The sequence below is a fragment of the Somniosus microcephalus genome, chromosome 3 (genome assembly GCF_052327205.1).
Source record: "Somniosus microcephalus isolate GS21.2 chromosome 3, FLI_Smic_1.0, whole genome shotgun sequence".
Lineage (NCBI taxonomy): Eukaryota > Metazoa > Chordata > Chondrichthyes > Squaliformes > Somniosidae > Somniosus > Somniosus microcephalus.
The window spans coordinates 147,396,175-147,419,512 of NC_140989.1; the positions used below are offsets into that span (position 1 = coordinate 147,396,175).

The following is a 23,338-nucleotide window of genomic DNA, read 5'->3' on the forward strand; positions in this document are numbered from 1 at the left end:
GTTTTTACTGCGTTTAATACTGAGTCCTCTGTCATCAACAGTCTAGATGACATAGAGCTGCAGACCCAGATAAACGGTTTAAAAACAGTTAAGGAAGATATTAATGGATGAGAACAAAGTAGTGGGCTCGGAGTTGCATGAGGACCAGGCCATGACGGTCCATTTAAAAGAGATGATAGCGGAGTTGGAAAAGCACGCAAAGACGGTAAATGCCCTCATAAGGGAGGACAGAAATGTTTCTAACCAGGCTGCGCAGAACGAGGTGTGCGTGCTGTATGGGGCGTGGTTACTGGGCGGAGGCCGCAGTAATCTGGAGGATTTAAAACCGGGTTTAGTCCCCTCCTGCATCAGCAACAAACACCTCGCAGCCCTCCATCCGTTTGAGAATGCATTAAGCCCGTGCCAACTCCGGCTAGCTTCCGAAGCCTACCCAGTCCCCGTGGATTCTGGGCGGTCCAACCACATGATCATGGGATGCCAGTCATGGGTAGGACAGCCCGACCCGTGCCGGTATACAGGGTTGAGAACATTGGAGTCATTCAAGGGGGTGTGCACATTCGTTTCACAGCAGTCCCGCCTTACGTCATAAAGTGGGAGCACGCTATGACAGGTACTGACCTCTCAGGGTGCCGGAGCCGGGGAGCACACATAATCCTGTGTCCCCAGCACTTGAATGCCTTTTCAAAACCGCAGTGTGGGTTCAGAGCTGCTGGCGCGAAACCTATAAATTGTACCATGGAGGCAATGGCACAAGGCCATGTTCCCCCGCAAGTAGCATATATAGGAGGTGGGACATGTCACCACAGGCACGACCCACTACCAGAATGGACAGCATAGCTGGTGTCCGGTTAGTGACAGCAGTTTCTGCTTTAAACCTGAGGCAGAAGTTCAAGTGGCCAAGGAGCGAATTGTCCCCATTCCTGAACCCTCCACTGTTCACCTCACTGTGAAAGAGAATTTTACCAATTTACAGAAGTACGTAGCGCATTTCGGCTACGAAATTCCCCCTCTCCCTGAACACCTTACCAAAATACTCAAAGCCGCTATCGTTTCGCAGAAACATTTTTACACTCTAGAGCAGAAAACAGTAGAGATAGGGACTAAGATATTGGATATTGTGATTCCACCCTGGTGGCACATTTTCAATAACATAGAGGTCCCTTCGTGGATCAGACTGGCTTCCCACATTCTCGTGGTTTGCCAGTTAGGGATAGTGTTGTATCTAGTATGCATTCAATGTAAGGGAAAAGGTCAGATGCTAGAATTCCGAAACCAGAGGATCTGGAAGGAACATTATGTGAAAGGGGAGGGAGATACGCCTGTTTGAGTTTTTTGTATTTTGATTAAAGATTGTTGTTTTTTGTGTTTGTTGTTTTTAATAAAGATTTTGCAACGCGTTGTTAATAAAGATGTATGTGTACCAAGTGGTGCAGGGGTGTTGGACCCCTCCATGCTTGGATGTGTGTAAAAGACTGTGGTTATTCTATGTATACTTATGTACACTACATTTTCGCGGAATGGGAAGTGCATGTGTCGTGGGTGTATTTAGATAGGTAATTACAGGGGAAGGTTGACTGTGGAGGGTCAGAAATTTTGCTCACCTTGTAAGGATGATACTAAAACTTGCTTGAAGTATCACAGGGGGGAGTGTAAGATTCGCAAAATTCCCACATTCCCCCAAGGTCATTAATAAAAAGGGACCCTGCATGGACAATTTAAAAAGGGTACCCAAAAGATGGCATCCGCACCTCGTGACCAAAAGCCTGTAAGATTTTAAAAGCTTGGACTCTAGCACAGAACAGGCAGTTTCGGGAAATCGAAACTTAAAATGCATTTCTGTGAAAAGGACTTTGTGTTTGAAAACCCAGACAGTTAAGCAAACACTGAATATGCATTTCGTCAGATTGGAACAGATCAACCCAGTTAGGCCTAAGCGTAAAGCCATTAGTTTGTCCGCATAAATAATCGGAAACAGCTTAAGGAAGCCAGCAAGGCTGGACAGGCCGATTAATATGCATTAATGACAATACATCTCGGACATCAGGCACGATAAACGGCCATCTAAAACTAGTTAGTTTAGATTGGTGTAATCATTTAAAACAGCCCGCCAAAAGTTAAACAATGAACTGACCTGATTTGGTGCGCAGATTAGGGCCTTCCGAAGGGGTATAATTGTAGGCCCATCAGTACCAATTGCTCTCTTGTCTCTCTTACTCTTGCTCTTACTCTTGACTCATGGGCTGCTGCCGCCCTGGCCTCGTGGCGAGTTCGCTTCTCGCTCCGCGCATGAGTTTTGCAACCAAGGACATCCATACCAAGCGCGGAGGAGGGGAACGAGACCCGAGTCCAAAGTCACCCAGGACACCCGGGCCACGAGAGAGGGCAGAGGAAACGAGGCGAAACGAAACGAGACAAAGAATAAGGTAGAGACCCGACAAGAGCAGAGAAGGGCAGCAAAGACGCATTGATAAAGACCGAGCGCCTAGTTATAAGCTGGCACTTGGGGAGGAGAATAAGTTGGCTACTGAACACTGCGAATGAACTGGCGTTAAACGCAGGTGCCCACGCCGTAACGAATATGATGGTGTTCTAAGAATGGGTAGAAAAATCTATAAGCAGTAAAAACTGCCAACGCAACGATACCACCAACGACCGCCCGAGGGAGAAGAGGAGAACCCATCGCGACGAGACGCCGACGGTAGCTGAGGAGAGGAAAAGGTGTGCTGCAGCAACAGCTCCAGCACCGCGCCGAGACCACGTGGCGACGGAGTACCCCAAAGGACAGGAGACCAAGCCTCAAAAATCGCAACGGTTAAGGCAACAAGCCTTGGATTGGTGAGCATGAATTCCTGGCCCCTCATAGCTTAATCTAGTTAGGCATAAGGGGTGGGATAAGGATAAGGGGATTGTTAAAGTCGTTGTTTTTCCCTCGATGTGCCGTGTGTTCCCCATTCCCTGTATAAGTATAGTTATTTGTTTACGCCTGTAATTGTTTACCAGTAAATTTCTCATAAGACTGTGTTTTATTTCTGTTTTAATAAAATCTTGGTTTTCTTACACCGAACCACTTGTCTACTCGATTTTTCTGTATCGCCGCCTGCACCTAAGTCCGGTGTCCAGAACCCAGGGGCATGGGGGCGATTCGAACCGCTCACCAACAGTCAGGGGCATAACTGACTGGGCGCACGCGCCAAACCCACCACCCCCTACACAGTCTCAAATCCTACAACCTTTCTAGTTAGATATAAAACACAACACTTGAACCACTAGATTCCCTTTCCAAACAAAACTTAGGGGAAAATTTAACCCTCCCTGCCGAGCAGGAACGGGATGTGGGGAGGGGCTTTAAAATGGAGTATACAGCCTTACCATACTGTTCCCACTGGAATCCCACTGGCCACCATTTTAACTGCTCACTGCAGTTATGTTGCTGAAGTGCCACTCAGAAGCAGGCAGGTGCCTCATGAATGCAAATCGGAGTCCTGTGACATGAATGAGACCCCGGTTGCATTTTAACCTGGGCCTCAGCAGATAAGCTGCTGCGGCTTTCCCGCTCATTAAAATGCTGTCGGGAGGATGAACAGGCCCTCCAAGCAATGTTCCCTCTAACTTTTTTTGGGGCTGCACGGTCCATTGAAAAGTCCGCACCTGCGCGGATTCAATTTAAAAGCCGTCTCACCAGCTGTGCGGGACCCCTGGAGCGCTGTGCGGGACCCCTGGAGCGCTGCGCGGGACCCCTGGAGCGCTGCGTGGCCATGCAACATAAAGGGAACATTGCCTCCGAAGTAAGTGGAAATGTTTCCCTCGTGGGGCCAGTGCTCCCCCAAGTTCCACAAGGAAAGTCGCGGCCACCTTTGCTCCAGATTCCCCCCCGCACAAGACCCTACTGAAACGCCGTTCCCACGATTTACCTGCTTGCCGGCGAGCCTTCCTTTGGTGCCAACCAGTGGCCTCCGACCGCCCAATCTTCCACTCCCACCCTCCCAGCAGCTGCTGCTTTCTGCCTGTTTCGGGCCGGCAGCATGCAGATGAGGCCCGGCAGTTAAAATAGCCCCGGGCCTCACACTTAGGCCTGTGAGTGCATTTTGCAATCACCCCACTCACCGGGTTTAAAATCTACCTCTTAGTGTCTGAAGTTAGAATAGTGTATCACAGACTAAATTCGTGGGTGGAAATTAGATCTGTCCAAAGCAAGTAAAGAACCCCAAGTATCAAACTTTCCTCATTGGTTGAAATAAGCAACTTGACCATACCAATTCATTGAAGGGTAGGTCCCACAAGAAAGCAACTAACTACATCGCTGATTTCATTTCTGAAAGTGGTTCCTGATGCTGATTTTACTTCGGACCCTGCTAAATATAAAGCTGTATAAATAAAATGTAAAAAATAATAATCGCAAACAATTACATAACTCACCATCAAATCAAACTTACCCATACCAATGTCTCCCTGGGATTACCAATGCCTGCAACATTTGTTTGAGGTGTACCGCTGTCTCAATGACATAAAAGCCAAGTTTTAGTGCTTCCCTGACCTTCAGTTGCTTGGCTGGGTTTTGCTGCCCCCTTTATTTTATTTTTATTTCTTATTTCTGATTCATTTTTCAACATGTTCAGAATCGTTTTCAAGATTTTTGTTCTTTTAGCCATTGATTCTTATCTTTTTTTAATTTCCACCTGTATTGAAGAATTTTTTCCACCTGAAAATTAGCCTGTGCTCATTCCCTTGAGCATAGAAGATTAAGGGGTGATCTAATTGAGGCGTTTAAGATGATTAAAGGAGTTGATAAGGTAGATAGAGAGAAACTATTTCCTCTGGTGGGGCGTCCAGTTAGAGCTAGGCTGTTCAGAGGCGATGTCAGGAAGCACTCCTTCACACAAAGGGCAGTGGGAAACTGGAGCTAACTCTCTTCCAAAAAGCTGTTGAGGCTAGGGGTCAATTGTAAATTTCAAAACTGAGATTGATAGATTTTTGTTAGGCAAGAGTATTAAAGGTTAGGGAACCAAGGTGGATAGACAGTGAATGACATAATCCTGCTCCTATCTTCCTATTTGCAAATGAAGTGACCTTTGACAAGGTTGGCTTGTTCTCCCAGAGATAGTTGTATGTAGCACACGCTTAAAAAAAATATATACTTGAAACTAGAAAAGAGCTTTCTTTGAGTGTGATATAGTTACTGCAATATTTTGAGCAACACAAGTTCATACATGCCAACCTAGAAAACTCACAAGTTGACAAACAACTTCAAGAAAAGCTGACAACTCAAAAAGACAACACGAAGACAGCCCTGAATATAGGTCTACTTTACAGTGGCAAACTTCATTTCTATTACAAGGGATTCCAGGAGTTTTGCTAGCGCGTTAGGGATCACGTTCTGGATTCCGTCTGTGGAAATGGAAACCCAAAGGCCTTGCCAGTGACGTGCAGAAATAAGGGTTGAAATGGATCATAAGCTTGTTGCAACTTAAGCTTTAGGTACACCCCATACTCCGTCACTTGTATTGCAGGAACAATCTAAAGGACACAGAAGTCTGATTTTGCAGGAGTGGACTTGACAATTTCTGAAAGAGGATACGAGCACTCGTGTCGAGATTTATTTCCAAGGGGTATGTCTCCCCCAGAAATTTTTAGTTTACATTCCATGGTCTCTTTTCCAGAATTTTGGAGTTACTATATTGCCCTTTTTAAAAATAAAATGGAAACATTAGATATGTTATTTAAATAAATATTTGTTACAAGTTACAATTAACTCTTGATTTTTGCATCAGAAAGTAATAGACGGTGAGCATAATGCAGCAGGCCTGTGAGTATGCAGCTACCATATCTGAGTGAGGTAATAATGGAAACAGCAGGTGGTCCTGGATCTTACACATGGACTAAAGCAAGTCCTTCCATTGTATGCCTCAGAAGCAGTGGAGTGGTCAGGGGTTGGGTGGGAAGGGGATCAATTAATGGGCAAATGAGTCTTACCTTGCTGATAAATGTTGGTTTTAATTGAGCTGTAGCATAACACGGGTTGAAATATTTGCTGAGAGTCCTCTGCGAGAGAGGAAAGAAGTTATTTAGTTATATATAATCAATTTTATAAAACACAAACCCTACGTAAAAGCTTGCACAATATCATACAGGAAGGGAGAAATTAGTAGGAAAGCATGAGAGCATTTTTGTTTGCATACAAGTCCGAGAACAGAACAGAAGATCAAAGCAAACAGATATTTCATATTAATACTAAGGCTAAGTTCCTGTTACATAATTCAGGACACAGGATTCAACAGATTGGTGTCAATTCAGTGGATTGCCCCATTTTCTTCCCATGAAGGAAAATAAAACCTGGGAAATGCTTCCACCATCCCATTGTCAGTTCCTTCCCAAGAGGGTTCTTGTTTACCTGGGTCTTGGTTTGCTAGGATGGAGCTCAGGTCATTTACAGTGGCAAAAACAAGTTTAAATCCTGCCTCCTTTTGTCACTACCTTATAAATGAGGTATCAAAGATATTATTTTAAACACCAGCTTTGCTCAGATATTGTTACCTAAGGAGCCTTTATCAGCAGTAATAAATTCATCTGGAAAGGATCTGATGGTGGGAAAGTTACGGAAAAAAGTACATGGTACAATAACTGGCTCACTCAGCATTAGCACATGATAGGACATAGGGCGCGAAATTCGGTTATGCCCTGTTTAGGGTGGTAACTGAGTTAAGGCCGAACATTGAGCGCCCGGCACGGAAGTACCACCCCAGCCACTAAATTCAGCTTACCGCCCTGCACAGGAAGTGGAGTGCAATCTTGGGCGCTCCACTTCCTGGTGGGGCGATAACCGAGGCAATGTCGGGGTGTGATCGGCAGCGCTCTGCGGGGTCTCCGCGGAGCGTTGCCGTGTTTCAACGCCCCTCCCCTTCAGTTAAAGGGGAGGGCCGCTGCGCACTCTGCAGGGCCTTTGATGGCCCCAACTAGGCCACCAGGAGAGTTTGGTTTAATGGCAGTAGCCCGGCGCAGAGACGCGGTGCTGGGCTGCATGATGTCGGCCAGGACCACACCACGGCATACCACGGAGAAAATGGCGGCGCGGGTTGCGGCTGCACCTCCCCTTTAAATACCAGCCCACGAGTGGAGGTCGGCCCGGCTTGCGACCAGCGAGGCTGACACCGCCCGTGGCAGCCTCGCAGGGAGCAGCCAAATTTCTGCCATGGGACAGTAAGGGGCCATGATGGGGTGCTAAGGGGTCGCAGCACACGGTGATGATGTCATCATCGGAGGTGCGGCAGCCCAGGGCGCTGCCGGCGGGGGGCGCGGCGCTATCGGGTAGCGCCTCAGCAACGCCCCGCCGAATTTCTCGGGAGGCGCTTCCCCCCCCCCGGGTGATGGGCCCTTTGCGGCCCGTTGTTGCCACTGGAGGCGCTAAGGGCAGGTGCGAAGGAGCCGAATTTCTACAGACTTTATGCAAAACAAAAACACTGATGACAGAGAGAAAGAGCAAACGCGAGCGAGAGAGAGAGAGAAACAGTTTTGTTACTTACTGGTGGTGGAACCGTTCGGTATCTAATATAGAAACCAGCTGCAATCAAAGTGATATCTCGCAAAAGGACCATAGCAGTAAGAGGAGCTGAAAAATAGAAGGATTATGATGGTATGAGGTAGAGTTGTGGGTGGAGATTAAAAAAAGGGAAGAGAAAAGGAAAAGGAGCCTCATGTGCACACACCCTAAGAGTATTTCATTATTATTCACAAATCTTTCTTCTGCCCTTGGAGGGAAGATGAGCAGAATAGTTAAGGACGCAGACTTCGCCAAGATTTGAACTGGTAGCTTTAAAGTACACATTTCATCTCTCGTCTCCCCTCTTCCTACCAGACAACACACAACAAAGTTCTGAAAAAAAGAAGGAAGGAAGGGAGGGAGGAAGGGAGGAAAGAAAGGAGGAAAGAAAGAGAGAACGAAAGGAGGAAAGAACAAAAGGAGGAAAGAAAGAAAGAATGAAAGGAGGAAGGAAAGAAAGAAAGAGAGAAACGAGGAAAGTAAGAATGAAAGAAAAGTAAAAATGAAAGAAAGAAGGAAGAAAGGAGGAAAGCAAGAAAGAAGGAAGGAAGGAAAGAAGGAATCAAGGAATGGAGGAAAGGAGGAAAGAAAGAAGGAAGGAGGGACGGAGGAAAGGAGGGACGGAGGGAAGGAGGGAAGGAGGGACGGAGGGAAGGAGGGACGGAGGGAAGGAGGGACGGAGGAAAGGAGGGACGGAGGAAAGGAGGGACGGAGGAAAGGAGGGACGGAGGAAAGGAGGGACGGAGGGACGGAGGAAAGGAGGGACGGAGGAAAGGAGGGACGGAGGAAAGGAGGGACGGAGGAAAGGAGGGACGGAGGAAAGGAGGGACGGAGGAAAGGAGGGACGGAGGAAAGGAGGGACGGAGGAAAGGAGGGACGGAGGAAGAAAGAAAGAGAAACGAGGAAGAAAGTAAGAAAAGAAAGGAGGATGGAAAGGAGGAAGGAAAGAAAGAAAGGAGGAAAGAAAGAAAGGAGGAAAGAAAGAAAGAGAAATGAGGAAGAAAGAATGAAAGGAGGAGGAAAGAAAGTTGGAAAGAAAGAATGGAAGAAAGAAAGAGAGAAACGAGGAAGGAAAGGAAGAAAGGAGGAAGAAAGAATGAAAGAAAGGAGGAAAGAAAGAAAGAGAGAATGAAAGGAGGGAGGAAAGAAAGGAAGGAAATAAAGAAAGGAGGAAAGAAAGAAAGAGAATGAAAGGAGGAAGAAAGGAAAGGAGGAAGGAATGAAAAAGGGAAAGAGAGAATAAAAGAAAGAAAGGGAAAGGAGCAAAGAAGGAAAGGAAGAAAGAAAGAAAGGAGGAAAAAAGAGAAAGGAGGAAGAAAGAAAGAGAAATGAGAAAGTTGGAAAGAAAGAATGGAGGAAAGGAGGAAGGAAAGGAAGAAAAGAAAGAGAGAATGAAAGGAGGAAAGAAACAAAGGAGGAAGGAAAGAAAGGAGGAAGGAAAGAAAGGAAAGGAGGATAGAAAGAAAGAAGGAAGGAAGGAAGGAAAGAAAAAGGAGGAAGAAAGAAAGAGAGAAACGGGGAAGAAAGAATAAAAGGACAAAAGAGAGGAAAGAAAGGAGGAAAAGAAAGAGAGTGAAAGGAGGAAAGAAACAAAGGAGGAAAGGAAGGAAAGAAAGAAAGAGAGAAAGAAAGAGAGAAAGAAAGAGAGGAGAGAAAGAGAGAAAGGAGAAAAGAAAGAAAAGAATGAAAGGAGGAAGAAAAAAGAAAGAATGGAGGAAGAAAGAGAAACGAGGAAGAAAGTAAGAAAGAAAGAAAGGAGGAAAGAAAGAAAAGAATGAAGGAGGAAGGAAAGAAAAAGAGAAACGAGGAGGAAGGAAAGGAGGAAGGAATGAAAAAGGGAAGGAGAGAATGAAAGAAAGGAGGAAAGAAAGAAAGAGAAAGGAGCAAAGGAGGAAAGAAAGAAGGGAGGAATCATAGAAACATAGAAGATGGGAGCAGGAGTAGGCCATTCGGCCCCTCGAGCCTGCTCCGCCATTCAATGCGATCATGGCTGATCATCCAAATTCAGTACCCTGTCCCTGCTTTCTCCCCATATCCCTTGATCCCTTTAGCCTTAAGAAATATATCCAACTCCTTCTTGAATATATTTAATGAACTGGCCTCCACCGCCCTCTGTGGCAGAGAATTCCACAGGTTCACCACTCTCTGGGTGAAGAAATTCCTCCTCATTTCTGTCCTAAATGTCCTACCCCTTATCCTTAGACTGTGACCCCTGGTTCTGGACTCCCCGACCATCGGGAACATCCTTCCTGCATCTAGTCTGTCCAGGCCTGACAGAATTTTATAGGTTTCGATGAGATCCCCTCTCAATCTTCTAAACTCCAGTGAGTATAAGCCCAATCGACACAATCTCTCCTCATACGTCATTCCTGCCATCCCAGGTATCAGCCTGGTGAATCTTCGCTGCACTCCCTCCATGGCAAGAGCATCCTTCCTCAGGTAAGGCGACCAAAACTGCGCACAATACTCAAGGTGCGGCCTCACCAAGGCCCTGTACAACTGCAGCAAGACATCCTTGTTCCTGTACTCGAACCCTCTCGCTACGAAGGCCAACATACCATTTGCCTTCTTAACCGCCTGCTGCACCTGCATGCTTACCTTCAGCGACTGGTGCACAAGGACACCCAGGTCTCTTTGCACTTCCCCTTCTCCCAATCTATTGCCATTCAAATAATAATCTGCCTTCCTGTTTTTGCCACCAAAGTGGATAACCTCACATTTATCCACATTATACTGCATTTGCCATGCTTCTGCCCAATCACCCAACCTGTCCAAATCGTACTGGAGTTTCACGACATCCTCCTCACAGCATACCCTCCCACCCAGCTTTGTGTCGTCTACAAATTTGGAGATATTACAAAGAAAAGAGGAAAGAAAAAAAGGAGGAAAGAAAGAGAAAGGAGGAAGAAAGAAAGAAAGAGATAGGAGGAAGAAAGAAAGGAGGAAAGAAAGAAAATGAAAGGAGGAAAGAAACAAAGGAAGAAGGAAAGGGGGAAGGAAAGAAAGAAAGAGAAAGGAGGAGGACAGGAAGGAGGACAGGAAAGAAAGAAAGAGAAACAAGAAAGTTGGAAAGAAAGAATGGAGGAAAGGAGGAAGGAAAGGAAGAGAATGAAAGGAGGAAAGAAACAAAGGAGGAAGGAAAGGAGGAAGGAAGGAAAGAAGGAAGGAAAGCAGGAAGGAAAGAAAGAATGAAAGAACGAAAGGAGGAAAGAAAGAGAGAAATGAGGAAGACAGGAGGAAAGAAAGGAGGGAGGAAAGGAGGAAAGAAAGAAAGAGAATGAAAGGAGGAAAGAAAGAAAGAAAAAGGAAGAAAGAAAGAGAAAGGAGGAAGAAAGGGGGAAAGAAAGGAGGAAAGAAGGAAGGAACGAAAAAGAGAAAGAAAGAAAGTCAAAGAAAGAAAGGAGGAAAGAAAGAAAGAAAGAAAGAAAGAAAGGAGGAAAGAAAGAAAGGAGGAAAGAAAGTAGGAAGGAAAGAAAGGAGGAAAGAAAGAAGGCAGGAAAGAAAGAAAGAGAAAGGAGGAAGAAAGAATGAAAGGAGGAAAGAAAGAAAGGAAGATGGAAAGAAAGTGTAGTGTATGTAACCTGTACTACCTTAAGAGGATACCTTAAAGTGATGGACTACTTTTAATGGCTCCTGTACATTGTAGTACCGGTGGTGACCACACCGGTATATAAACCCTGCGGAGCAAGTGTACCTCAGTTCCCGCCCTGACCCTCAATCACTAAAGACCTGTTTACTTACTTCTGTTGTCTGTGTCCTGTTATTCATCATAACTGCACTTGTAAACACAGACTCAACAGTGGCGACGAGTCTGATCGTACCTAGCGGCAGTTTTGCATCACCTCCCCCAGTACTGATTCTGGGGTCCATTCCAAGGAGGATCGCACGGGAGGCCATCGAGAACCCGGTTTGGTCTTCTGGCCACGAAGTCCAACATCAGCAACAGGCAGTGATCATCCCTTCTTCGACAGCGGCGGGTAAGCCCGATCGAGCGGCACGGGGGGGGGGGTGGGGGGGGGGGGGGGGGAAGTCGGCCAAGTTGTCAGAGGGAGAAGGGGAGGAAAAACAAAGAGAAAGGGCAGAGGACACGACCGCAGCCGGTGTCAGGGGCCGGGCTGCAATCGGGGCAGAGACGCGCAGCAGCCAGAAAGGCGCTTTATTGCCACAAGGACCGCGGGAGCGGCGGGGCAACAGCGCAGAAGAAGCGCTGAAAAGCAGTTTTAAAATAAACTGCAATCGGGGCAGAGACGCGCAGCAGCCAGGAAGGCGCTTTATTGCCTCAAGGAACGCGGGAGTGGCGGGGCAACAAGAGCAACAGCGCAAGGAAGCGTATACACGGGAAAAGAAAGGCAGGAAGGACAGCTGGGAGGCGTGGACAGCAACAGCGCGGAAATCGCCATCTTGAGTCGGCGGGGCAAGAAGACAAGCGCGGGAAAAGCCGCCAAGCGCAGGAAAAGCCGCCATCTTTAATTAAATTTTTTTTTTTAAAGTCATCATATTAAAGAATATCCGAAGGGAAAGAAGAAACTCAGCAAGGATGCCGAAAACGGGTAACATCACTGCCTTCGACAACGATGTGGAAGATTGGGCCACTTATGTGGAACGCATCGAAGTTTACTGTAGTACAAATGATGTACCGGATGATAAGAAAGCACTAACCCTATTAAACTCGATGGGTGCGAAGACGTACGGGTTATTAAGGAACTCGGTAACCCCAGTCAAACCGGTAGAAAAGAGTTTCGCGGATATTGTTACTATCCTGCAAGAGCATTTAAATCCCACACCGCTGTTGATAGCGGAACGGTTTAAATTCTACAGAAGAATTCAACATAAAGAAGAAAGCAACGCTGAATTCCTAACAGAACTGCGCAAGTTAGCAAAGTACTGCCAGTTCGGAACAGGACTAGCAGACGCACTGAGAGATAAGTTTGTGTGTGGGCTCCTAAGGGAAGGAACCCAGAAGCGACTGCTAGAGGAAAAGGATCTTACGCTGGACAAAGCTTTCAGCATTGCAGCATCCCACGAGGCAGCAGCACGGGGCGCTGCAGAGATACAGCAAAGGCCACTGGAATTCAGCACCAATGAAATGGCATTGGGCGCAGTAAAGTGCTATCGTTGCGGAAGGACAACGCATGACCAGAACCAGTGCTGGTTCAAAAACAAAGAATGCAGGCAATGTGGCAAACTTGGTCACATAGTGAGAGTATGCCGGTCAGGAAAGAAGACCAGCAGCAAAATGTCACCACAGGAGAAGTACAAAAAAGTACACAAGGTGACAGTACAGTTCGGATGAACAGAAGACAGATTCAGACTCCAGCAGCAAGGGACTGGGTTGTCTGAAAATACATAATGTGGGTAACACAGCAGACCACCAAACTATCTGGGTCATGCTCCAGATAGCAGGAGTCCAAGTGAAGATGGAGCTGGACACAGGGTCAGCATTAACGGTCATAAATAAGCAAGACTACAAAAGGTTATTCTCGCATTTTCCCCTGAGGGATACGAAGACTGTATTGAAAACATACACGGGGCAAAAAGTATACCCCAAAGGAAAAATAAAAGTAAATGTGGTCTACAATGGTAAAGAAAGTCAGAAAATGGACTTGTACGTGTTACCTGATGGAGGTCCGCCACTACTAGGACGGGAATGGATCAGGCGAATAAAATTGGACTGGCATTCCATAAAAGCACTGACTGTGGATGCCTGTAAGGAGGACGACGTCAAACCTAAACGACTGTCCAAAATCTTAGACGATGCTAGGGAGGTGTTCCAACAGGGACTGGGAACACTGAAAGGAATTACTGCAACCATCAAGGTTGAAGAACAAGCAAACCCAAAATTTTTCAAAGCCAGACCGGTGCCCTATGCGATACGACCTGCTGTGGAAGCAGAGCTGGAAGGGCTAGAACATTCAGGGGTACTGTCGAAGGTGGACTGGAGCGAATGGGCTACACCCATTGTTCCTGTCATGAAGCGTTCGTTGAGCAACAAGCCTGGGGAACCTGGGAAGGTTCGCATCTGTGGCGATTTCAAGATCACTGTTAATCCAGTTCTTCACACGGTGCAATATCCGCTTCCGCGGATCGAAGATATCTTCGCTTCGCTGTCTGGCGGAAAGCACTTCACCAAGATAGACCTGGCGCAGGCGTACCTACAGATGGAAGTTGATGAAGCGTCACGACAGTATCTCACGATCAACACACATAAGGGCTTATATCAGTATAATAGGCTGGTTTTTGGAGTGGCATCGGCTCCAGCGATTTGGCAAAGGGCCATGGAGCAGGTATTGCAGGGAATCCCAGGCACACAATGCTACCTGGATGACATCCTGATTACAGGAGATAACGATAACCTCGCGAATTTGGAGCAGGTGCTCATCAGGTTGAAAGAATATGGGCTAAGAGCTAATCGCCAGAAATGCGAGTTCTTTCAAAAGCAAATCTCGTACTGCGGCCACGTCATTGACCAAGAGGGGCTCCATAAGTCCCCTGACAAGATCGAAGCTGTAGTCAAGGCTCCAGCACCGGAAAATGTATCCCAGTTGAGGTCGTTCCTCGGGTTGGTTAACCATTACCACAAGTTTCTTCCAAATTTATCCACGGTGTTACACCCACTAAACACGCTTTTGCAAACGGGAATACCATGGAAGTGGAGCGATGATTGTAAGCAGGCTTTTCAAAAGAGCAAGGCATTGATCACCTCTAAGGAAGTGTTGGCTCACTTTAACCCAACGCTACCTATTCGCTTAGCTTGTGATGCATCTCCATATGGTATCGAGGCAGTGCTCTCACATAAGTTTCCAGATGGCTCGGAAAGGCCAGTCGCTTTTGCATCCAGATCATTGACCTCCGCTGAGCGCAATTATGCTCAGATAGGGAGGCTCTCAGCCTCGTGTGGGGAGTTAAGAAATTTAACCATTACCTGCACGGCCAAAAGTTTACGCTGCTGACAGATCACCAGCCGTTGGTTTCCATTTTTAACCCTAAGAAGGGTGTTCCGGTAATGACGGCTTCAGAGATGGTCCCTCTTCCTAGAGGCACATCAGTATGATATTGAGTTCAAAGGTACAAAGCAGCATGGTAATGCTGATGGGCTGTCGCGCCTGCCACTACCTACAGCGGAAGAGGCACCGGCAGTTGACCCTGTCGAGATATTTCACTTGACCATCATCGAATGCTTACCAGTCACCAATGCAGGTATTGAGAGAGAGACCCGAAATGACCCGACACTGTCTCGGGTCTACGATTTGACAGTGAAGGGATGGCCAGCACATGGCGACCTGCTGTCACCAGCATTCCCAGCCAGACGAGAACAGCTGTCCGTATGTCAAGGAACATTGATGTATGGAACAAGGGTGATTATTCCTCCTAAATTAAGGGAGAGAGTTCTAAAAGAATTGCACGAAGGTCATCTGGGGGGGAGTCAAGATGAACAGCCTTGCTAGGGCTTATGTGTGGTGGCCACGTATAGACAAACAAATAGAGGATCTGACTAAAAGCTGCTCAGGGTGCCAAAAAGTTCAGAACGCACCTCCAATTGCACCGCTGCATCCGTGGGAATGGCAACATGTGCATATCGACTTTGCAGGTCCATTCATGGATTCCATGTTTTTGATAGCAGTAGACGCACATTCTAAATGGCCAGAAGTGATTAAGATGTCGACCACTACCACTGAGAAGACAATCGCAGTTCTAAGAACCATATTTGCAAGGAATGGATTGCCGGAGCAAATATGTTCAGACAACGGACCACAGTTCGTGTCAGAAGAAGTCCAGAAATTCATGAAAAAGAATGGGGTGAAACACTATACATCTGCCCCGTATCATCCGGCTATAAATGGGTTGGCCGAGAGATTTGTACAAACGTTCAAAAAGGCAATAAAGGCCATGAGTGAAGATCATATTCCACTACAACACAAGGTGGACAATTTCCTAATGGCGTATCGAAACGCCACGCATGCAGTGACAAATCAAAGCCCTGCCATAATGTTCTATAACAGAAGGTTGCGGTCCCGGTTGGATTTGTTAAAACCCAATGTGCGACGGGAAGTTGAAAACAAGCAATTCCAGCATGTAAATAAAAAGGCCACTCGTAGTTTTGAAATAGGACAACCAGTGATGGCCAGAGACTATAGGGATGATAAATGGCAACCTGGAACAATTTGTGCACGAAAGGGACCTTTGATGTACACGGTAGACGTTGGAGAGAACGTAATACGACGTCATGCTGACCAACTTGTGGAATCGAGAACAAGGGTCGGCCCCATGTCTACGGCAGAGACACAGTTGAAGAACTTATTGAGCCTGTAGCATCTACCTCAGACTCGAACGTATTGGATGATGTTGAATCCATAGGAGATCAATTGGATGAGTCACCCCAGCAATGGGAACCAGAGATCCCTGAAAAGCGTTATCCGGGCCGGATCAGGAGGCCTCCTCAGAGACTGAATCTTTGAACAGTTCTTGTGTGTAAATTGTATATATGTATATTATTCATGTAGTGTATTAATTGGGGTGTCCACTGTTAAGCTAAAAGGGGAGGAAGTGTAGTGTATGTAACCTGTACTACCTTAAGAGGATACCTTAAAGTGATGGACTACTTTTAATGGCTCCTGTACATTGTAGTACCGGTGGTGACCACACCGGTATATAAACCCTGCGGAGCAAGTGTACCTCAGTTCCCGCCTTGACCCTCAATCACTAAAGACCTGTTTACTTACTTCTGTTGTCTGTGTCCTGTTATTCATAACTGCACTTGTAAACACAGACTCAACAGAAAGGGAGATGGAAAGAAAGAAAGAGAAAGGAGGAAGAAAGAAAGGAAGAGAAACGAGGAAACATGAAAGAGAGGAAAGAAAGAAAGGAGGAAAGGAAGGAGGAAAGAAAAGAAAGGAGGAAAGAGGGAAAGAAAGAAAGGAGGAAAGGAAGAAAGGAGGAAAGAAAGAAAGGAGGAAAGAAAGAAAGGAGGAAAGAAAGAAAGGAGGAAAGAAAGAAAGGAGGAAAGAAAGGAAGAGAGAAGGAAAGGAGGAAGGAATGAAAGAAGGAAGGAAAGGAGCAAAGAAGGAAAGAAAGAATGAGAAACGAGGAGGAAAGAAAGGAGGAAAGAAACAAAGGAGGAAGGAAAGGAGGAAGAAAGCAAGAAAGAGAAAGGAGGAGGAAAGGAGGACAGGAAAGAAAGAAAGAGGAACGAGAAAGTTGGAAAGAAAGAATGGAGGAAAGGAGGAAAGAAAGAAAGAGAGAATGAAAGGAGCAAAGAAACAAAGGAGGGAGGAAAGGAGGGAAGAAAAGAAAATAATGAGGAAGAAAGAAAGAAAAAGGAGGAAGAAAGAAATGAGGAAAGAAAGAGAATGAAAGGAAGAAAGAAACAATGGAGGAAGGAAAGAATGAAAGAGAAAGGAGGAAGAAAGAAAGGAGGAAGAAAAGGAGAAAGAAAGGAGGAAAGAAATTGAGAAAGAAAGAGAAAGGAGAAAAGTAAGAATGAAAGAAAGAAGGAAGGAACGGAGGAAAGGAGGAAAGAAAGAAGGAAGGAAAGAAAGAAAGAAACGAGGAAGAAAGAAAGGAGGAAAGAAGGAAAGAGAAAGGAGGAAAGGAAGGAGTAAAGAAAGGAGGAAAGAAAGAGAAGGAAGAAAGAAAGAGAAAGGGGGAAGAAAAAGGAGGAAGAAAGGAGGAAAGAAGGAAAGAAACAAAGAAAGAGAATGAAAGGAGGAATGAAACAAAGGAGGAAGAAAGAAAGAAAGAGAAAGGAGGAAGAAAGAAAGAGAGAAATGAGGAAGAATGAAACAATGAAAGAATGAAAAGAGGAAAGGAGGTAAGATAGAAAGGAGGAAAGTAAAAGAAAGGAGGAAAGAAAGGAAGAGAGAAAGGAAGGTGGAACAAAAGAATGGAGGAAAGAAAAAGGAAAGAAAGAATGAAAGGAGGAAAGAAAGAAAGAATGAATGAAAGGAAGATAAAGAGGGAGAAAGAAAGGAAGGAGGAACAAAAGAAAGGAGGAACGAAAGGAAGAACGAGAGAAAGAGAAAGGAGGAAAGAAAGAATGAGAGAGAAAGGAGGAAAGAATGAGAGAGAAAGGAGGAAAGAATGAGAGAGAAAGGAGGAAAGAATGAGAGAGAAAGGAGGAAAGAATGAGAGAGAAAGGAGGAAAGAATGAGAGAGAAAGGAGGAAAGAAAGGAAGAAAAGAGAAAGGAGGACAGAAAGAAAAAAGAAAGGAATGAGAAAAAAGGAAAGAAAGAACATACACCAGTATCTTTAGTCTCTTATAACTGAATAAAAACAGTGTGTTCTATTAAAAATTAATAAACCACACTAAGAAAATAATGAGTTCTGCAAGCGAGTGGTGAGGGTGTAACTGGAAGCAATGAAACCAGCATCAATGCAGCTCAGCCTGGGTTTCACCACAGCTAACACTGCCATAACAGAACAATAAAATCACAGCATTGCAGATAAGACAAGCTAACTGAAACCACAATCTAATGCCCATCGTTTCAGCCCAGAGAACTCTCTGAAGCCAGAAGATATAGTCAGAAATCATGAAAATTCAACTATATTGCCAGAAGTACTGATAGTATTGCTTCATGTAAATAGAACTATTGCCAAAATAAGATGAAATTAAATCCTTTCACCATATGACCTCATCTGCTGAAAGCAAGCAATCACTCGTCACTCATATTGATGACCTGAAGCCGAGGCCATCTGAAGATTTAGTTTTCAGGAATCTCATCAGCATCCCATACATCACTGATGTCCTGCACTATGGGTCCTGACCCTTCATCCTTGTTGCTCAACCAAAACAAAACTGCTGGAAAAACAGCAGCACTGACTTAATATTGGATTTATGGAGCAGTAACAGCAAGGACAATTGTCTTGCTGAGTCTTTGCCTGTACGTTCTGAATGCAGTCAAGCACCTTCTAACATGAAAGGAGTTTCACCTACTTTAAAACAGGTCGAGTATGGAGTTTCCTGGAGTAGCTTTTTAAAGCTATTGGCATTTTTACAAGCATTCAAAATTGGTTTCTAGCTATTGATTTAAAAGAAACCCCGATCAGTTTAACGTGTCTGATTACAAGAAAACCTGATGTCCCAAGACGGGCATTTCTACAAAGTAGTACATAGAATTTGTACATCCAGGGTGTCAATGATGGACTATTGGAGCAATTCAGCTGCCTGAATACCAAGCACGTTAATTTAAGATACAGAGATTTCTGGCACAGTATAAACTTTAGCAGCTTGATTCCAAATGACTTGTCGTGCCTTAAATATGCCGGAAGTCTCATTTGGAATGTGCTTTGTGAATATAGGTATTTACTTTGGCTTTTCAGTTTCTAGGTTTCTGCCCTGCATGGAAGACTTCCCATATTTAGCTTGAACATGGAATAGGGAAGTCCATGACAGGCTGAATAAAAAGGTGTTGTGGATTCTTTATCAACTGTAATGTCTGGTTCCGATGGGACGGTCACAAATCGACCCAAGTTCTGACAAACTGATTGCGCAGAGGAGCACGTAGATGTCGAGGTGAAGCTGGGAGATGATAAAGAATTTATAGTTAAACGAAATGTGACGAGGACTCGGTGTGGAAACTGAAACTTCTCCTTGAAGGAATATTCCTAAGATCATGGCCATCCTCGCCCAATAAGCCTGGTATCTATTTCTAGATCTCTAGGTACATCAGTGTTGTAGAGATCGGGCTACATTGTTGGAGGTGCTGTCCTTCAGGTGAGACTTCAAATGGCTGCTTGCTCAGGTGCATGGAAAAGGTTCCACGTCGCTAATTGAAGCTGTGCAGGATATTTCTCCCAGTGCCCTGGCCAACATTCCTCCCTTGAGCAACACCACAAAAAAAGTTAAAATGGTCATTCATTAATTTGTTGTTTCTAGGACCTTACTGTGCACAATTTGGCTGCCGTGTTTGCTTGCGTAACAAGCGTGAGTACATTTTAATAAGTCATTTTCTGAAGGGTCGATAATGAGAAGGCACAGATTTAACGGTGATTGGCAAAAGAACCAGAGGTGACAGGAGGAAAAACTTTTTAAATTCAACAGGTGGTTAGGATTTGGAATGCACTGCCTGATAGGGTGGTGAATACAGATTCAATAGCAGCCTTCAAAAGGGAATCGGATAAATACTTGAAGGAGAAAAAATTGCAAGGATATGGGGAAAAAGCGGGGGAGTGGGACTAACTGGATTGCTCTTCAAAAAAGCTGGCGCAGACTCGATGTGCCGAATGGTCTCCTTCTGTGCTGTACTATTCTATGATTCTATAATCCTTTGGCTAAGAAGCTCTTTGGGATGCCCTGAGGAAGTGATAAGGTGCTATATGAATGCAAGTTCCTTTTTTTTTTACTTGCAACTAGATTTAGCTAACTCATCTGGTCCAGATTGTCCTACAATCTCAGGGGTAATAATGCAAAGGTACATCAGACACTGGTATCTGGGCCATTAGCTGGTCGAAGCAGATGAAATCCGAGACCTTTGGTGTAGCTGCTGGTATTCAGAGCTGAAACACGTTATTGTTACACCACTTATTTTTCTAAACTATCCTAGAAGGGAGAGCAGAAAGAGAATAACGAGAGTACCTGGAATGAGCTCAGCACAAGTCAGACTGACGTACAGGACACTGATCAGAATTTTATCTGCCAGTGGGTCCAAGGCACTCCCCAAAGCAGATTTCTGATTAACCCAGTTTCGTGCAATGTACCCATCCAACTGCAAAATGTAAAGAAAATAGGGGATGTGTTAAACAGTCAGTCAATCATCAATGATGCATCGGAGAAAGAAATCACTTGAACAAAAATGGCGAAATTACACAAACTTAAGTCATGTCTCTCTTATAATACAACAAAGTACTTCTGCATTTACATAACTTTTTTCCCCCCCAATTTATTTTTGATTATTGGCTGTAACTAGTGCAAACACACCAAAAACAAACGTTGCAAGATTGCTCTCAATTTGTTAGAGATGAGCCATTATTACAAGGACATGAACATTACAAGGACATGAACATTATGCCATCTAAAATGGACCGTAGATACATGTCCCTTGAAGCCTAGGTGTAATTGCTCTGAAATCCTAAAATGAACCATGGGGTCCCTTCAGATCAGATTGCACCTAAGATCCCTGACTTTGTTTAGGTTGGCGGAGAATGCTGTCTTTAACCGACAGATCAATTAAGAATTATAGCAAGGGGAGCTAATAAAACAGTATTCTGAGATTGTTCACATTTTTAAGAAGGTAAAGAGTGAAATTATTGCAATAGTAAAAATTGTTTAAAAAGTTTGAACTTAAAAAAAAAATACATCTAGCGTAGAGCCATGCAATTGCTTTTAGTTTCTTCTAAACAGTTTGGTCTGATGCAAATCTCGAGATAGTGAAAGTCAGGCCCAGTTGGCAGCACTCTTGCCTCTGAATCAGGTGGTTGTGGATTCAAGTCCCACTCCAGTGACTTGTGCACAAAATCTAAGCTGACACTCCAGTGCAGTGCTGAGGGAGTGCTACACTGTCGGAGATGCCATCTTTCGGATGAGACGTTAAACCGAGGCCCCGTCTGCCTTCTCAGGTGGACGTAAAAGAACCCATGGCACTATTTTGAAGAAGAGCAGTATTCTGGTCAATATTTATCCCTCAACCAACATCAATAAAACAGATTATCTGGTCATTATCACATTGCTGTTTATGGGACCTTCCTGTGTGCACATTTGCTAAATTACAATAGTGACTACACTTCAAAATTTCTTCATTGGCTGTAAAGCGCTTTGGGACATCCTGAGGTCGTGAAAGGCGCTATATAAATACAAGTCTTTCTTTTATGATCACGTGTGAAAATTAACCCAAATCAGGTGTGGCAAACTAAATTTGTCTAGTAAATTTGCATAGCATAGAATACATTTTCCAATGAGTAGTAATGGCCAAGGACATTACAGAAAATACTACATAAAGGTGTTAAGGAATTATGTAATGGAAATAATGATTCTTTTAGCACTCTGGAGTGGATTTTTCTCACAGTAGCAGTGACAGAAAACCCAATACCTCGAAGTGGTGAAAAATGAAGGCCTTTATTTGGTGCATTTTAGAATCTACAAAGAACATGGACATTCCGGTTCTTTAAAAATAAAAATAAAAGGAACATTTTCTTCATTTTGAAAACTACTTTCCTTTTGCCATTTGGGAATTCATTATTTCTTTTCTATATTTTAAAACTTTGTTCCCCCAGTCGTACCAGATAATCTATTAAGTGGCAGAAAAAAGTTTGTTAATTTTTTTTAAGTTGGCTAATAGTAAATAAGGATTTGAACCCATTGAACATAGTCAGGGGCTGTCGGTAGCAAATTTAGAATTGCATAGACACTTTGCAAACACAGCTCTGCCCCACTGGTGGTTCATTTCTAGGGACCGAGGGCATGCTCCCCTATACAATTGCAATATTTTCCATTAAAAAATTATGTTTTTCCCTCCTGCAACAAGTACACAATTCACATAAAAACAGAAAATGCTGGAAATACTCAGCAGGTCAGGCACCATCTGTGGAGAGAGAAACAGAGTTAACGTTTCAGGTTGATGACCCTTCATGTTTCTCTCTCCACAGATTTCAGATTTCCAGCATCTGCAGTATTTTGCTTTTGTATTAGAACACAATTCACATAGGCTGTCTGTCTCCCCTCCTGTCCCAGCAGGGCTCTCGGGTTTTCCTTTCCTTTCCTTCACCACCCTATCCCACCCCCACCAGCAATGCTTTCACTAGAAGCTTCCTTCCAGCTTCCCTCTTTTTCCATCCCCACCCTTGCCGGGCTTTCTTCTCCCGCCGTACCCCCTCCAGACTCAGACTTCCCTTTCTCCCCTTTCCCCCACAAATGCTGGCTCTCAGGCTTTCCTCTCTCTAACCCCTTGGTTCCCCTATAAGTGGAGCCCTTGGACTCCCCTACACAGCGCTGCTCCAGACTCCTACCTCCTGCTGCGATTTTGAATGTCACTGAAACTGTGCCAAGATCTCCTGATCTGACATGAGGTAGGAGTCCAAGGGCACCACGGATTTTCATTCAAAACACAGGCGTGTGCAGTGTGCCCCCAAAGTACTGTCAGCATCAGTGTAGGGTTGGGTCTGAATGTCTGGGTAGGAGATAGATGTTCAGATAGGATGAACTACCTACACCAGACTGGTACCAGTGCCCTCAGAAAAGATGAATAGGACAATGGGACAGGATTTAAACTGATGAAGCTTTGGTGGGGAGCAAGAGGTTAATGAATCAAAGCAAAAAGGAAATTAATAACAATAGCAGAATGAGCAAATAAGAAAATAAATATTTTGAGGGATAAGCTTAAATATTTTTATACAAATACAAAAAGCTGTAAGGAATAAAGTACTGGATTTAGGGGTTATGCGATTAATGAGAATATTTCTATTATATATCTCAGCAATTCTCTGCTGTCAGCCATGTTTCTAAGAGCTGAATCTAAGGGGATATGAAATGCTTTACAAAGAGAAGCACATGAATTGCTTTATTGATAAATAAATGATACAGCAGCTACACACAGAGTGGATGTAGCAGAAGGGGATATGTTTGAAACAAGGCAGATAGAACTGAGTGATAAAGGTGGCAAATTATTAATTGGTAACTGTTAGAGACCAGCAAAATAAAGGGAGCAGGCAGATGGGGAGCGGACTAGACAAATAAAGAGGGACATAGTGAAGAAAAGAGAGAGTACAAACAAAAGCAGAGGCTGTTTAGCAATCCATCAGAGCTGGTCAGTAGACTAGAAGTTGGTGAGCATCGGAGATCTAATGAAGCGCCAAAGCCCTTCATGGATCCCCCC

The 23,338-nt window shown here is 44.7% G+C and overlaps 1 protein-coding gene across 2 annotated transcripts in view; it reads right to left on the reverse strand.

The window, feature by feature from the left end:
- The window catches only part of crls1 (cardiolipin synthase 1), a 79,135-nt gene that overhangs the window by 17,540 nt on the left and 38,257 nt on the right, over nt 1–23,338 (reverse strand). For both annotated transcript variants that reach the window (XM_085981725.1, XM_085981724.1), the window contains exons 3-5: nt 20,107–20,236; nt 7,518–7,603; nt 5,971–6,039 (exon numbers count right to left, since the gene is read on the reverse strand). In XM_085981725.1, the coding sequence (XP_085837851.1) occupies nt 5,971–6,039; nt 7,518–7,603; nt 20,107–20,236 (285 nt within the window). The remainder of the gene's footprint in view (nt 1–5,970; nt 6,040–7,517; nt 7,604–20,106; nt 20,237–23,338) is intronic.